Here is a 13,298-nt window from a genome sequence, read left to right on the forward strand (position 1 = left end):
ATGAATTCTAAATTATCTGTTTGCTGAATAAGATGATCTAACTATCAAATTGGCTCAGGAGTAGTATAATGGTACACACTAATAAAACATTATAATATGCTATTGCTGTTATATAAGACAAAGAGGATAATATTAACAATGACATAATATTAATATGAAGAGGCACCTTAATCGGTTATGATGTGAGGTGGATAATTGTTAAGCAGTAGTCTGCATCAAGCTTAAGGTTTGCTGAAACTCAGTGTAATGACATGTGAGATGAAGACAATACAGAGAATAACTAAACTAATGAAGTGCATAGAGGCACTTGACCAGCTTGAAACCTATCATCCTAGAATGACACATTGCTGAGATATAGAGCACACCTATAATAACAACCAATAAGCAAAACCCTGTAGACAAAAGCTAAAACTACAGGATTGAGAAGCTGAATTAAATATGTAGACACTGCTAAGCTGATGAGCATGTTCCACATTTTCTTTTCTTTTTCTTTTTTGTTTCTTTTAGAGCAGAAGCTGCTGTAACACACCCAAAGAAAGACTCTAGGTCTGACCAACCGTCTCAGTCGTGGGCAAAAAGATGACAGTCAATAAAATTCTAAAAGATAATTTATTGACGAAAAATATATCAAGAGATAAAAGACAAAACAGTCCAGTGTCCCACTTATGAATTGTATAAAAACACACAGTCCCAAGGCCAGAGCCAGCTATGCCACACGGCCAAGTTGCACCCCACATGTTGCCTTTAACAGGGTTAGAAGTTGTCCTTGGAGACCCACCACCCTGCAAGCATATAGTCAGTGGTCACTCAAGCCTCTGCAACCCTGCTGCCTTTAGGTTGTGGCATATAATAGGCCCTGGCCTGCACAGAGAGACAAAACGACACACTTAATATAAAATTCATAGGGCAAAACCCATCCATCCCAAACATATCTGATTTCATCACATTACATACCTGCACAGAGAGACAAAACAACACAGCAGTGTTTGTAGTGTGGGCTATAAGAAGACCAGTGTATCAGTGCAATCAAGTACACCTGCCTCTAATTAGTCCAACCCCATTCCAGCCATTGGCTCACCAAAAATGTGACACACACAAAACCACTCCCAACCCAGTGCAACTTCACACAATAATATGGAGCTGAATTAACACAGGCACATTAGTCTACCATGTTACAAGCTGCATGCTATTACAAGCCAACATATGCAGACTTCTGCCTTGTTCGGGTGGCAGCATTTTTCTTTTTTTTCTTTTGTGTCCTGACATGTTTATGTTTTTTGTTTTTGTTTGATTATTTTGTTGGTTTTGGAAACGAATTTAAACGAACTTGTGACAATACTTGAGAATCACAGTGACACATAGTGATTAGGCATATGATTGAAAAATGCCTAGGTTTAGAGCTGTGAGCTATGAGCTGTGAGCAATGCAAAGTTAAATATATATATATATATATATATATGTATAAATGGGAAACAACCCTAACTTGAAAGTTTGAAATGTGTGAGATCCATGAATTGTTTGAAAAACTAGAAATTATTCAAAACTGCCTTAAGTGAAAATGTAGTGTTGCATCTATTCTCCCAAACCAAGACAAACAAAAAAGAAGAAGCTTTCTGTAACTTCAAAATAAGGCTGACTGTTGACAATAGACTAAAACACTAATCCGCAGGTGGCTATCAGGAACAGAGAGGCGAGCAAAGTCATAACCACCAAGGCTGCAGACAGCCACGCAGAAACAGCAGATAACATAGAGACAACGCCTGCTAGAACCGTGGAGAGGAAGGTCACTTCCCACGAGATTGTAGGAGTAGAGGACAAATTAGTTGTAAAGTCAGCTTCAGGCCACACAACTGTACAACAATTAACTGCCCTTTTAGAACTAGTACACACAGCAAGTGGCCGCAGGTGCTTTATTAAATGCATATGACCCGTCGTGTCCAGTAAATTTGCTAGGTAGAGACGCTCTGACAAAACTTAAGATAGCAGTCATGCCATTCTTTTCTGGTATTAAACCTGAGTGCATGCTAAATGACACCCGCCACATCCACTTTCCAGAAACCGACCGAGTATCACAACATTCTGAGATTTAAACAAACCCCAGGCCCAGATCCACCTTATGATCAGCAAGTGTGGAAGCTAGGAGAACAGCATTTGACCTTACAGCACAGGCCGAAATTGTGTAGGTTACGCAGTAACCACAGATAGTAAAATAATAGAAGCAAAACCCCTTTCTTCTTCGTGTTCTGCACAGAGCGCTGAGCTGATAGCTGTGATACGCGAAAGTGAAATACACAAAGACAAACTAATAAATATACATACAGACAGCCAGTATGTTTTCTCTGCTGTACATCATTTTGCAAAAAATTTGGCATAACAGAGGAATGATTACACCAACTGGAAACCTGGTTCAGCATGCCAACCTCTTACAACGCCTACTGACTCTTTCATTACTACAGGCAACAACTTTGCCGACAGAGCAGCAAAATAGGCGGCACAAAACACAAACATCACATTGATGGCAGTAAACACACATCAGATTCCACTGGATGTGTTGAAAAATGAACAAAAGCAGCAAGCACAGCAGAGCAGGCAAAATGGCTAAAACACGGTGCAGTTCTGACAAACGACTTAATGATGTGTTATGGCAAGCCAGTGTTGCCAAAATTCCTCCACAAAATGGCGGCATTAGTGACTCATGGCTGTACGCATTTGTCAACGGGGGGACTGACCAGTATTGTCAACTCTCATTTCTACACTGTAAATTTTGAAACTTCAGCAAAACAATTTGTCAGAACGTGCATGACGTGTCAAAAATATAATGCTCAGGGAAACCTGAGACCACACAATCCATATGGACTTTATTGAGCTAAATGAATGCCAAGGGTAAAAATACACCCTAGTGGTTATAGATGTATTCTCAAAGTGGCCAGAAATCTACCCAGTGAAAAAGGCAGATACAATTTCAGTAGCAAAATGTATGTCTAAGTTGTAGGAAAATAAAGAGATGATTGTAAATGACGAAGAATGTAATGATGTCTATCAAGTGTCTTGCAGATCACAGCCCGGTGACTGGGTTCTGATCAAAGTGCTCCAAAGGAAAAACTGGAGCTTGCAAAATAGCGGAACGACCATCTTGCATCCATCAGAGCCAGTAAGTGAAGCCATCTAAACACAGCTGACAGCAGGCTTGCCCACTTGTTGTGATCTCGCCCGGTGGAGGGGTCAGCTTTCCTGGCCGGGGGGTCTACTCGCGACAGGAGGGTGTGTCCCGTCGTCATGAGGTGGTGGCTCTTAATAACTGCAGTGGCCCTGACCATGGCCGGGCTCCTCATCTTTGCTTCCGTGAGGGACAATAAGTCACGCTATATGAAGAAAAGGCAGACACTGTATGACAAAGGAAAGTACACCAAGTTTCCCCATGGCTACGCCACTAACTTTTGGTGGCAGTTTATGAACACTACAGCTTACTTGAATAATAAAACTGACTGCTATGCAAATACATATACACTTTCTGCCCACCGAGGAACGAGAGGAAGTGTATGGACTGTTCACTCAACGAAACCTGTGCCAGTAACGCGACACTGATGAGCCTCAACTGTCGCTCCAACTACAGCTACCGAATGATACTACAAACAAAGACTCATTACCAGACAGGATGTGCACGGACGGCACCAAGCAGTAAAGGAACCAGAGTTTCGCATCTGAGGAGGGGTGAAATTCTTACAGAGCTTGATCCCCGGCATTGGAGTTGCCGAGGTGCGGGATCATGTGGAAATCAACCGATATGCTCTGCTACGACACATCAACTTGACTAAGACCCTGGGAACCGCCTTAGCAGGAGAACAGCAGGCCATCAGAACGATGGTGCTGCAGAACAGACTGACACTAGACCTGCTAACAGCATCACAAGGAGGAGTTTGCAAGCTGATCGGGGAAACATGTTGCACTTTTATCCCTGATGGATACGAAACTGGAGGAGACATTTATGAAGCTTTGCAGAATTTGTCCATTCTGCAAAAATATGTCACTGACCACACATCTGGAGCAGCTACACCGCCATGTCTAAGAGTAATGATTTCAAAGATGATAACAACTACAATGACTGTTTATGTTGCCGTGCCTCAAGAAGAACAGCATCCCGTTGCAATTCTGTTAGAGGAGAACTTGTAATAACTGCTAATGAATGACGTGGTGATTAAAAATGACTTGTCAAGTGATCACGCACTGATTAAAACATTAGTAGGTTATGCAGGTTTTCATCCCTTTATTTTTTGAAGTTTTCAGTTTTAAACATAAAGTTTTTCATTTTAAATATAAAGGTTTCATCCTTTTATTTTTGAAGTTCTCATCCTTTTATTTTTTTTTAAAGTTTTCATTTTAAATATGAAGTTTTCATCATTTTACATATAAAGTTTTCAATTTAAGGTTTGCATCATTTTAAATATAAGGTTTTCATCCTTGTATTTTTTGAAGTTTTCATTTTACATATTAGGTTTTCATCATTTTTAAATACAAAGTTTTCATTTTAGTTTTCATCCTTTTATTTTTTGTAGTTTTAGTTTTATTATTTTTTCTTGTTTATTCCACTTGTTATTTCATTTACTATGATTTTCATTTACTATGTTTTTCTTTTTATTATTTTCTTTTGTTTTATTCTTTAGACCAAATGACTTCCATTTCTGCTATGCTGACATTTTGAAAATTAAAAAATTGCTAAAGATGCTTAATAAATAACCTTCACAGACAATTGTTGTATACATTTAAAATAAGTTAAAACAGGAGGGAATGTTACAGGAAAAATGATTCTATGTTTCTTTACCTTCTTTTAAATGTACAAAGATGCCTTTTGTCTGCCCTTTGCCTATGGTTAGATTAGTTTAGAATTATCTTTTTAGACTTTCCCAGCAAACACATCTTGTTTCTGGGACATATTGTTTTAGATTGTTTTATCTTCCCTAGCTCTCTGCTGACGAGACTAGCGCCATATATGGAGTTGTTTTATTTTATCTGTTTATTATTTGTTATCCTGTTCTCACTGTCTCTGTGCTCTGTGCCTATAAAAATTACCAAGCCACTGTGCATGGTGTGAGTTGTTCTTAGCAGCTCACCCGTGTACACGTTTGATAAAGAAAGTAACTTTGTCTCATTGTGTCTTTATTTCTCCTGGGTTTTTTACAGAGTTTTCCCCCAACACACACTTATAACGGCGTACAGAAAGAGTTGAGCGTGCACGGAGGAAAGCTGCTGAGAGCGCGAGCGACACACTGAGAGCAGGTGTGCAGATGTCTGTGAGCACACAGAGCAGAGATCTGAGCGCGAGGGGCTGTTATTGCATATGTATATGGATATTAGCAAACACTGAAACAGACTTCTTGCACGCAGCAATGAATTTTGTTTGCTCAAATTAAACTTTTCTTAGCTCAAAATAACTTTCTTCTCAAAATACAACATTTGCACTTGCAAATATTTTTACGTGCGCTCACAAAAGAGGCACTAAAATAATAACGCCATAGTCTGGGCGCATTCAGATTAATGTGGCTTAGCTTTCTTTTTGTAGCTTCATGCTAAACTAAGCTAACAGTTAACAAATATTTATAGTTTTGTTAACAGCTGGGCTAATACAACAAATCGTCATGGAAACTGCACAGTATTATCTGAGTTGCTGAGCACTAATGTGCTTGTATGCAGTACATATTTATCCCCCACCGAGGCCCATGACCTGCTCCTTCACTGTAGCAGCCATTTTGGCCAGTACCAACCACAGAGGGGGGAGCACTGAATTTGGCTGCGATCTTCCACAGCACTATCACAGGGAGCTGTAATGTGGCTGTGAATCAACAAATGGTTTGTGTGCAAAGTTAAGGTTGCGGTTAACAAGTCGTTTACCATCAAAACCTTTTTATAACTTGTCGAGCTGTACGCAGACAGTACACAGATGATGAAACACTGAGCCAGCCATGCGTGTATCATCAGCCATGGCTGGTAAAGTTTAGCTTTGCAGCACTACCTTGATATGTGAACCGTCTCAGATTACCATTCACATCCTCGCTGTGTTCGTACCTCATAGTTGTCTTCTATGAAGGGGAACTGTCTTGGTTGCAGGAACTGAGTTTTGGGGATATCTAGTCCGTCCTCGCCGTACAGGAACTGGACCACAGAGCCATCGCTGTCTCTTACCGTCAGGTCGTACTGCACTACCAAACCCTCCAGATGTTTTATGACACATCTGCAGAGGAAATGGTTTGAAGAAGGCAGAGGGGCAGATGTGCCATATTAATGACCTTACACTGTGTTTGAAACACCTGCGTTTGATATTCTCTGCTGCTCACTTCCACACATTGCCACATGGAAGCAACATTTCCCTCTGAAATCAAATCAACTTGCTTCTCAATCTCATATCAAAACAGGGTTTCTGGTTACAAATCATCTCTGTTTGTGTTCACTCCAAAACGAAGACTAATGCTTTATCCGACCACGCTGGCATGCAAAGAGATTTACAAAGCTCAAAGCAGTGCACATATGAATGCTGTTCAGAAATCCTGTGAACTCAGATTTGAATAATGTTTCATTTGCACAGCACTCATTGCCAGCCAAAACAACAGTGAGTAAAATTCGTATAATATTTGGATTTCTTGCCCCAGACAGACACGGGGAGCATTTCTGTGTTTTTTGGGGCTTGTGTTAGTAAAACTTTTGTTACCTTTGCAGATATCCTGATCTGGATGTTTTCACGGCCGTGTCGACCAGTCCTTCTCTGCCAGCCATGCAGTGGAAGAAAAACTCCTGAGGATGAAAGAAATGCATCATAAAGGAAGAAAGTATTCAAATCCTGTGCTGTGCCACTCCAGACTCTGATCAGGTGCCTCATATTTGCCTTTATTATCTTTCAACTGTGCCCAACAGAAGCAGAGTTTACTTTAAAAAAAAACCATCAGCAGCAAACCTGAACTCTAAGGAGCTGCTCTTAGCAGCGAGGTTTAGCTCTCTCTATAGAGCATAAAATGAGAACAACCGCATTGGGATCCTTTACAGGAAGTGGTCTCGGTGGGTTGAACTCCAGTGGTTCTTTTATGGTATGAGTGTGAGCCACCCTCAATGCATAGGGTCTCTCACAGCACGCCATCACAGCTGAGGTAAGTAATTTCTTAAATGATCCTGAGGGTTATGGAACAAAAACCTCAAGTGGAAGACCCCAAAAAAATTCACCAGCACTGAGCCGGAGGATCCAATTGGCTGTCCATCAAGACACTGGACAATCCTCCAGTGTCTTGATGGTCCAGTCGGCCGTTACTGGTGCCGACTGCAGCCCTATAACCATCAGATGGCATCTGAGACTGAAGGGCTTCAAAAACAAATGTCTTCAAAGGCCTCGTCTCCTTGGACGCCACAGAATCAACCGTTTGGACCAAACATGCAACACTGAAAGGTGGCAGAGAGTTTTCTTCTCTTATGTGACCCTTGTCTGTGTGGTAACGCCTGTGTTTTTCAACAGGACAACGCTACAGTACACAATGTTCTTTCAGGAGAGTAACATCACTCTTTTGGACCATCCTGCGTGTTCTAAATCCAACTGAGAACCTTTGGGGATGGATGGCAAGTTTACAGAAACGGACGACAGTTCCAGACAGCAGACGCCCTTCATGCGGCCGTCTTCAACACTTGGAGAAACTTCGCTCACCTCATGGAAACGCTTACATCAAGCATGCCGCAACGAATTTTTGAAGTGATCAATAATAACAATGAAGCTCCTCATCACTGAGTTCATGTCTCAACTTTTGATTTCTGTTTTGGGGGGTGTACGAAAATGAAAATATGATTTTTTGCCATTTTTCAAGCAGTCTTAAACGTTTGAGTGTGGATGTATCTAAATCTACAAGACAGCTAAATGTTCAAAATATCAAAGTCTACCTCCTTAAGTAACGTTATAAAAAAAAAACTTAACCTGGCCGCACAAAAGGAGCTATCATGTAAAAGTGACTTTTAAACGTTACCTGTGGTTTGATGCCTGTGAGGAATCTTCCAGAAACAAAGCCTCCAGCACCGGGCGCAGGGTCGTAGGGCTGGAAGCACGGCAAGAATTTCCCAGAGGGCATCAGTGGAGGCCTACGGCCCTCCAACTCAATCTGACCAAGCAGACAGGAAATCTGAAACACACACCAACACACAGGTCAGGACATCTGTAGCTTAACACACCTGGCTATCAAATCAAAAGGAAAGCCAAGGTGAATGTGAGAGCGAGGGGGAGGGCCGTACCTGCATGGTGTTCACTGTAGACCCCTTGGCTCCTGATTGGACCATCAGCTGGAGGTTGTTGTCTGGGAAAGAGGTGTGTAGTCCAACTGGCATACATACCTAACCAGCATACAAAACAACGTGCACACTGCATTAAACCAAACACGGAGTGAAACCTGTCTGAGGGTGTCTGAGTTATAGAAAGGAACGATCTAATGCTTTAGAAGATGCAATTAAAATGGATAAATCTATAATGTTGTTAAAAACAGTCTCAATAACCAATCATGACAACACTAGAGCCCAACAATAAATCAACTGATCTGATATACAGGATGAGATTAGACATTTTCTGACATACATTTTTACACATTCAGAAACAAATCAAATGAGTTTCTTTAGACGCTTCCTCTGCAACGACGCAGACATGTGACTGGACCATTAAACCTTCTATTCTTAAAGCAAACAAAGGAGGAACAACGTGGCTCTGAAACAGCAGTGACAGGTTACCTTGTTGATATCATTGTTGACTTGGTTTGCCACTTCTTTGAACTTGTGGTCGGCCGTGATGAAGTCTCTCTGGTCTGGGTTGAGGTGAGCATCCTGCCAGCGACTCTGAGCCTCGGCTTGGTCCACATTGGAGGGCAGATTAAAAGCAGCCTGGAGCGCCTGAATGACAAAAAGAAAAAAGGAAAAACAAAAATAATAAAGCACCGAATCTTTAAAGCCACCATGTGGACAATCTGAAAATATGTAGACTTTGCTGCCCCCTATTGGAAATCACCTAATGCAGCAACCACTTGCAGATTATTATCACCATAATGTGAGTGAAGCAGATATAGGGTTCATAGGCCTTTTTCAGGGTCAAATTCAAGCACTTTTTAAGCACTTTCAAGGTCCCTTTTCAAGCTTTTCCAGCACATGCCCCCCCGAAAAAAAAGAATGCATGTTTCAATTCGCATCACTTCAGTAAGACCATGTGAAAATTAAAACAAACCATCCTCGGTGAACTTAAACACCTTCGTTCACCTTTTGTTGAGAAATAGAAAAACGAACCACACAAAAATACCGGTACTGCAAAAGGAAACGGTCGCCTTATATACATCATGTATAAACTCAAAATGCACATTTCACTTAAAAATTAAGATGTGACAATGTGAACAAATCAACTTGTTAGAGATATTCTTCTCCTGTTGACAAACTGTATCAGCACAATTTATCTAAATTCAGACAAAATTTAAAATATGAGTAGAAAGTGATATTTTTGACTGTAAAAACCAAAAACATGTTTAGCGAATCATTTTGATAACTTGAAATGCAAACAGAAATTTTTGCAAACAACAAAGTTATTTGGTATTATTTACCTAAAAATACAGCCAAGGCTCAGACGTTTTTTATATAACCATTTAAAATTATTTACAGAACAATCAGCTGTTCTGCATCAAATAAGAAGGCACAAAAACTATTTATACAACTCCTAAAATAGTAGGGGTGGGGAAAAAAATCGATATTGTGTAGTATCGTGATATTTTCTTTGCTAATAATGTATCGATACAGGGACAGCAGAAATCGATATTTTGTTACAAAAAAAGTTTTTGTGGACTGGAACTCTGACTTCAGAGCATGTTGATCCTTTTTCTGAGCAAGAATCCTGACGTTCCTTCACTGTCCAAATGTGTTTTTTTTGGCAGCAATAAACATGACAGTTTACTTATTTTAATTTAAGACATGTTTTATTTTAATTAAGTTTAAAACTTTTTTATTTAATGTAAAATTATATTTTGTTTTAATTTACTTTCAAATTCTTCAGTTGCTGAAGGGGCTGCATAGTTTTCATATTGCATAGTTCAGAATAGCTATAATTGTACCAGATGGTTGCATTCAGTTAAGTTGGACTAGACTGTGGCACAAACCGTTCAGTTTGTCAACAATAAAACTGACTGAAATGAGAGAAAGACTGAGTGCGAGACTTTGATATTAGATAAAATGAATATTGATAAAGTTTACCTTTATGTACAGAATCTGAATATTGCAAAATATTTTTAAAAAATTGCAATAATATCGTATCGTGCGTTAAGTATTGTGATAATATCGTATCGTGGGATGTTTGGTGATTCCCACCTCTAAAAAATAGTTTGTGTCACTCTAACACATATGAGAACAGCACAGGGATAAACATGCAGGTCTGACAACAGCTGTGTCACTCAGCGTTTACGCTGCAATCTGCCTTTGGTGGCTTTAAGGCAGCAACTGTGACGTTCACTAGTAGAACTGACACACAAAACAAAACAACGACTACACCACACACTAACTACACAAGACAACACACTAACTTGAGACTCCAAACACGATAAACGTCACTAATCTCTCATGTATCAAAACTGTCTCTCTCTCTTTCGCTCACTCCTAAAGCTTCCCTCTCTTCCCAAACAACCAGATGCCACATGTTGCCATATCATTTTTTTGATTGGTCGACATGGTACATTTTTCCACCAACAGGGAAGGAGTGATTTTTTTCTTTTTTCACCAATGACTGTTGTTTTTCACTCACAAGCAAAGCGTGTTTGCTAGCGCTCTCCTTAGAAAACTCAGTTTTTATGGAACCCTGCAGATAACACAGATTCATTTATTAAGAGCACGTTTCTATAGTGGTTAACAGCTAAACACAGCTTCCTTTTTCCCCATTAATTAGCCACATCCACTATAGCTGACAGTGTCACACTGCACACTACAGACCATTCCACACCCTCTCATCTGATCTTTGTGGCTCTCACATCTCACCACAGCCATGAACTGCTTTCATCTCATTCTTGTCATTCCCACATTCAGCCTACGAGCACAGTGTTTCACTGATGTTTGCATTCGCACGTCCTCAGTACGAACGAGTCTTATAACACGTGTTTTCCCAGTGATTTATAAACCCAGCTGCCTGCTGAAACGTCAGCGTTGTAGAAGCGTTATTGTGGACACAGCAGAACTGGAAACAGCCTTACACACAGACACTTAATGACTGTGTACAGGTAAGCGTAATATAATTACTGTGTGTAGTACATATTTATCCCCACAGGCCATTTTCCAGCACCATGGGGCCCATGAACTACACCTTTACTGTGGCAGCCATTTTGGCCAGTGGCGTCCAGGAAGGAGGAAGCACTGAATTTGACAAAGCTGCAGTTTAGTCTCTCTGTGGTGTCAAATGTAGAGCGTGCGTTCATGCTTGCAGGCTGTTCAGTGAAGACCACATTAGCTTTACTCACTTTGGTTCCAATCTTCAGCGACTCCTTAATAATTTTCTTCCTCCGCTTGTTGGCGCCTGGTTTTACCAGGATGTCCTCCACACCTGGGCACAGGTCAAAGGAAAAAGTTAGTGTTTCTGTTCCTTGTACACAACTGACAAACAGGTGAATCATCAGCATTTAGCAATCATTTCCCAAGTGCTGGTAAACAGAGCAAGGAATTTTTAATATATCCCTTTATGCTGGATGGTTACATTATTTTTTCCCCTAAAACCAAAAACTACCAGGATGAAAATGATGATGCAGTTGTGCATCCTTTATGCTGGCTAACAGCCTGCAGTCGTCTCATGCACGTCTCTGGAGCAACCCCAGCCTGTCCTTCTCTGGCAAACCTCTCCAGATCCTCCAGATTTAACTGCCTTCTAGCGAGGACCCTGGTCTTTGGTTCACCCGACAGATTTTAAAGTCAGGACGTTGTGCAGGTCAGTCAGCAACGCTCACTTTGAACTTCTGGAGGTTGTTCTTCACCAGGACGTGTGTTTAGGTCGTTGTCATGTGGGACGACACACTGCTTAAAGTTGTGTTTCAAAATCTTCACACATCCTTCATGGTTTCTTCCACCTTGATGAGATTCCCAGTTCCAGACACACTGAAGCGTCCCCGCAGCATAATAGTCCCACCACCGTGCTTCCCTGTGGTCTCTCTCTTCCTGCGTTCTCCAAACATCAGCAGCGTTTCTTAGTTTAGTCTCATCTGACCAAAGGACAGCTCGAGTGTGCAGAATCTTTCTCCAGGTTGCTCTCAGTGTACCTGACACATTTGTGTGATTGCAGTAATACTAACAGGGTTCAGGGGAGGAACGAAGAACACTGGTCAGTATCCGGGTTCTTACCCAGAGTGAAGCCTCTGTAGAGCTGCAGGTATGCAGTGAAGAGTCGAGCCAGACAGCTGAGCAGTTTGCCGCTGGTTTCCCCTCCATACAGCTCATAGCAGCAGTGCACCAAACCGTAAGCCGAGGAGCCATAATGAGCTTTGTCCAGAACCCCAACTAACAGCTCCCCCTGACGAATCACCACCTGAACACAAAGACGTTCGAAAGAAGAGGAGAAGCAAGCGTCAATGCCACAAACCAAATCAGAAATACAAGATCCCTGGTCTCCTTTAGTAACTGAGTAATTCGAGTACTTTTGGCTCGAAGAGTGTACATACCTGAGAGTCACACATGCTCTCGGGTTGGTACCCTGGAGTGGCTCGTGGTGGGACCTGGATCCACGCCTTACTAGGAATCTTTGATTTGCCAGCCAGGTTGAGAGGCACAGCTTTCTCTGGGATCACATTCAGCAGGAGGGTCGACACCACCTATGAGGAGCACCGAAATCATCACACAAGAGATGTTGAAGCCATGAATTCCTTATTTTTACTATTAGAGTTCAAGACGATGGATAATTAACACGCTGACCTTTGACTAAACTCTTTCGTTCAGCTTCCAGCATCACGCTGAAAAGCTTCTATTAAAACCAAAACTCAAATGTACGTTCGCTCACCTGTTTTCCCGTCCATAGCTGCTGTGGTTTGAGTATTGCTGGAGGAAGTAACTTCACCCTGCCCGGTTTGTCAGTCAGCCCTCTGTACACCAGCTCAGTGTACTGGTCTTTGGTGAAGAAGCAGCCTCGTATTGTCATCCTTGTTCCTGACACCATGTGGTCCTGGATCAGGCCTGCTAAAGGTTTACCATCCTGAGGAGAGAAGAATGAGAAGGTACAACCTGCAGTTCATGAGAGGAAGGAGGCCCTTACTCCAGATTCACAGTGGAGTACTTCGATGCACGCGATG

The 13,298-nt window shown here is 41.4% G+C and overlaps 1 protein-coding gene, 1 long non-coding RNA gene and 2 other non-coding genes across 5 annotated transcripts in view; 1 reads left to right on the forward strand and 3 right to left on the reverse strand.

The window, feature by feature from the left end:
- polr1a (RNA polymerase I subunit A) overlaps positions 1-13,298 on the reverse strand; it is a 36,349-nt gene that overhangs the window by 16,607 nt on the left and 6,444 nt on the right. For both annotated transcript variants that reach the window (XM_085472781.1, XM_085472778.1), the window contains exons 16-24: positions 13,010-13,201; positions 12,675-12,824; positions 12,358-12,541; positions 11,487-11,569; positions 8,740-8,898; positions 8,254-8,352; positions 7,992-8,144; positions 6,701-6,783; positions 6,061-6,226 (exon numbers count right to left, since the gene is read on the reverse strand). In XM_085472781.1, the coding sequence (XP_085328907.1) occupies positions 6,061-6,226; positions 6,701-6,783; positions 7,992-8,144; positions 8,254-8,352; positions 8,740-8,898; positions 11,487-11,569; positions 12,358-12,541; positions 12,675-12,824; positions 13,010-13,201 (1,269 nt within the window). The remainder of the gene's footprint in view (positions 1-6,060; positions 6,227-6,700; positions 6,784-7,991; positions 8,145-8,253; positions 8,353-8,739; positions 8,899-11,486; positions 11,570-12,357; positions 12,542-12,674; positions 12,825-13,009; positions 13,202-13,298) is intronic.
- Positions 1,714-5,136, forward strand: LOC146717198 (uncharacterized). Its single transcript, XR_014922932.1, has 2 exons — positions 1,714-4,319; positions 4,413-5,136. It is a non-coding gene; the product is annotated as an uncharacterized LOC146717198 (long non-coding RNA).
- LOC146717199 (small nucleolar RNA SNORA5) lies at positions 5,677-5,790 on the reverse strand. Its single transcript, XR_014915870.1, has one exon. It is a non-coding gene; the product is annotated as a small nucleolar RNA SNORA5 (small nucleolar RNA).
- LOC146717200 (small nucleolar RNA SNORA5) lies at positions 11,266-11,402 on the reverse strand. Its single transcript, XR_014915868.1, has one exon. It is a non-coding gene; the product is annotated as a small nucleolar RNA SNORA5 (small nucleolar RNA).

Source organism: Copadichromis virginalis, linkage group LG2 (genome assembly GCF_057382275.1).
Source record: "Copadichromis virginalis isolate Kocher_CV1m ecotype Utaka linkage group LG2, C_Virginalis_male_GT1.1, whole genome shotgun sequence".
In the NCBI taxonomy this organism is placed as follows: Eukaryota; Metazoa; Chordata; class Actinopteri; order Cichliformes; family Cichlidae; genus Copadichromis; species Copadichromis virginalis.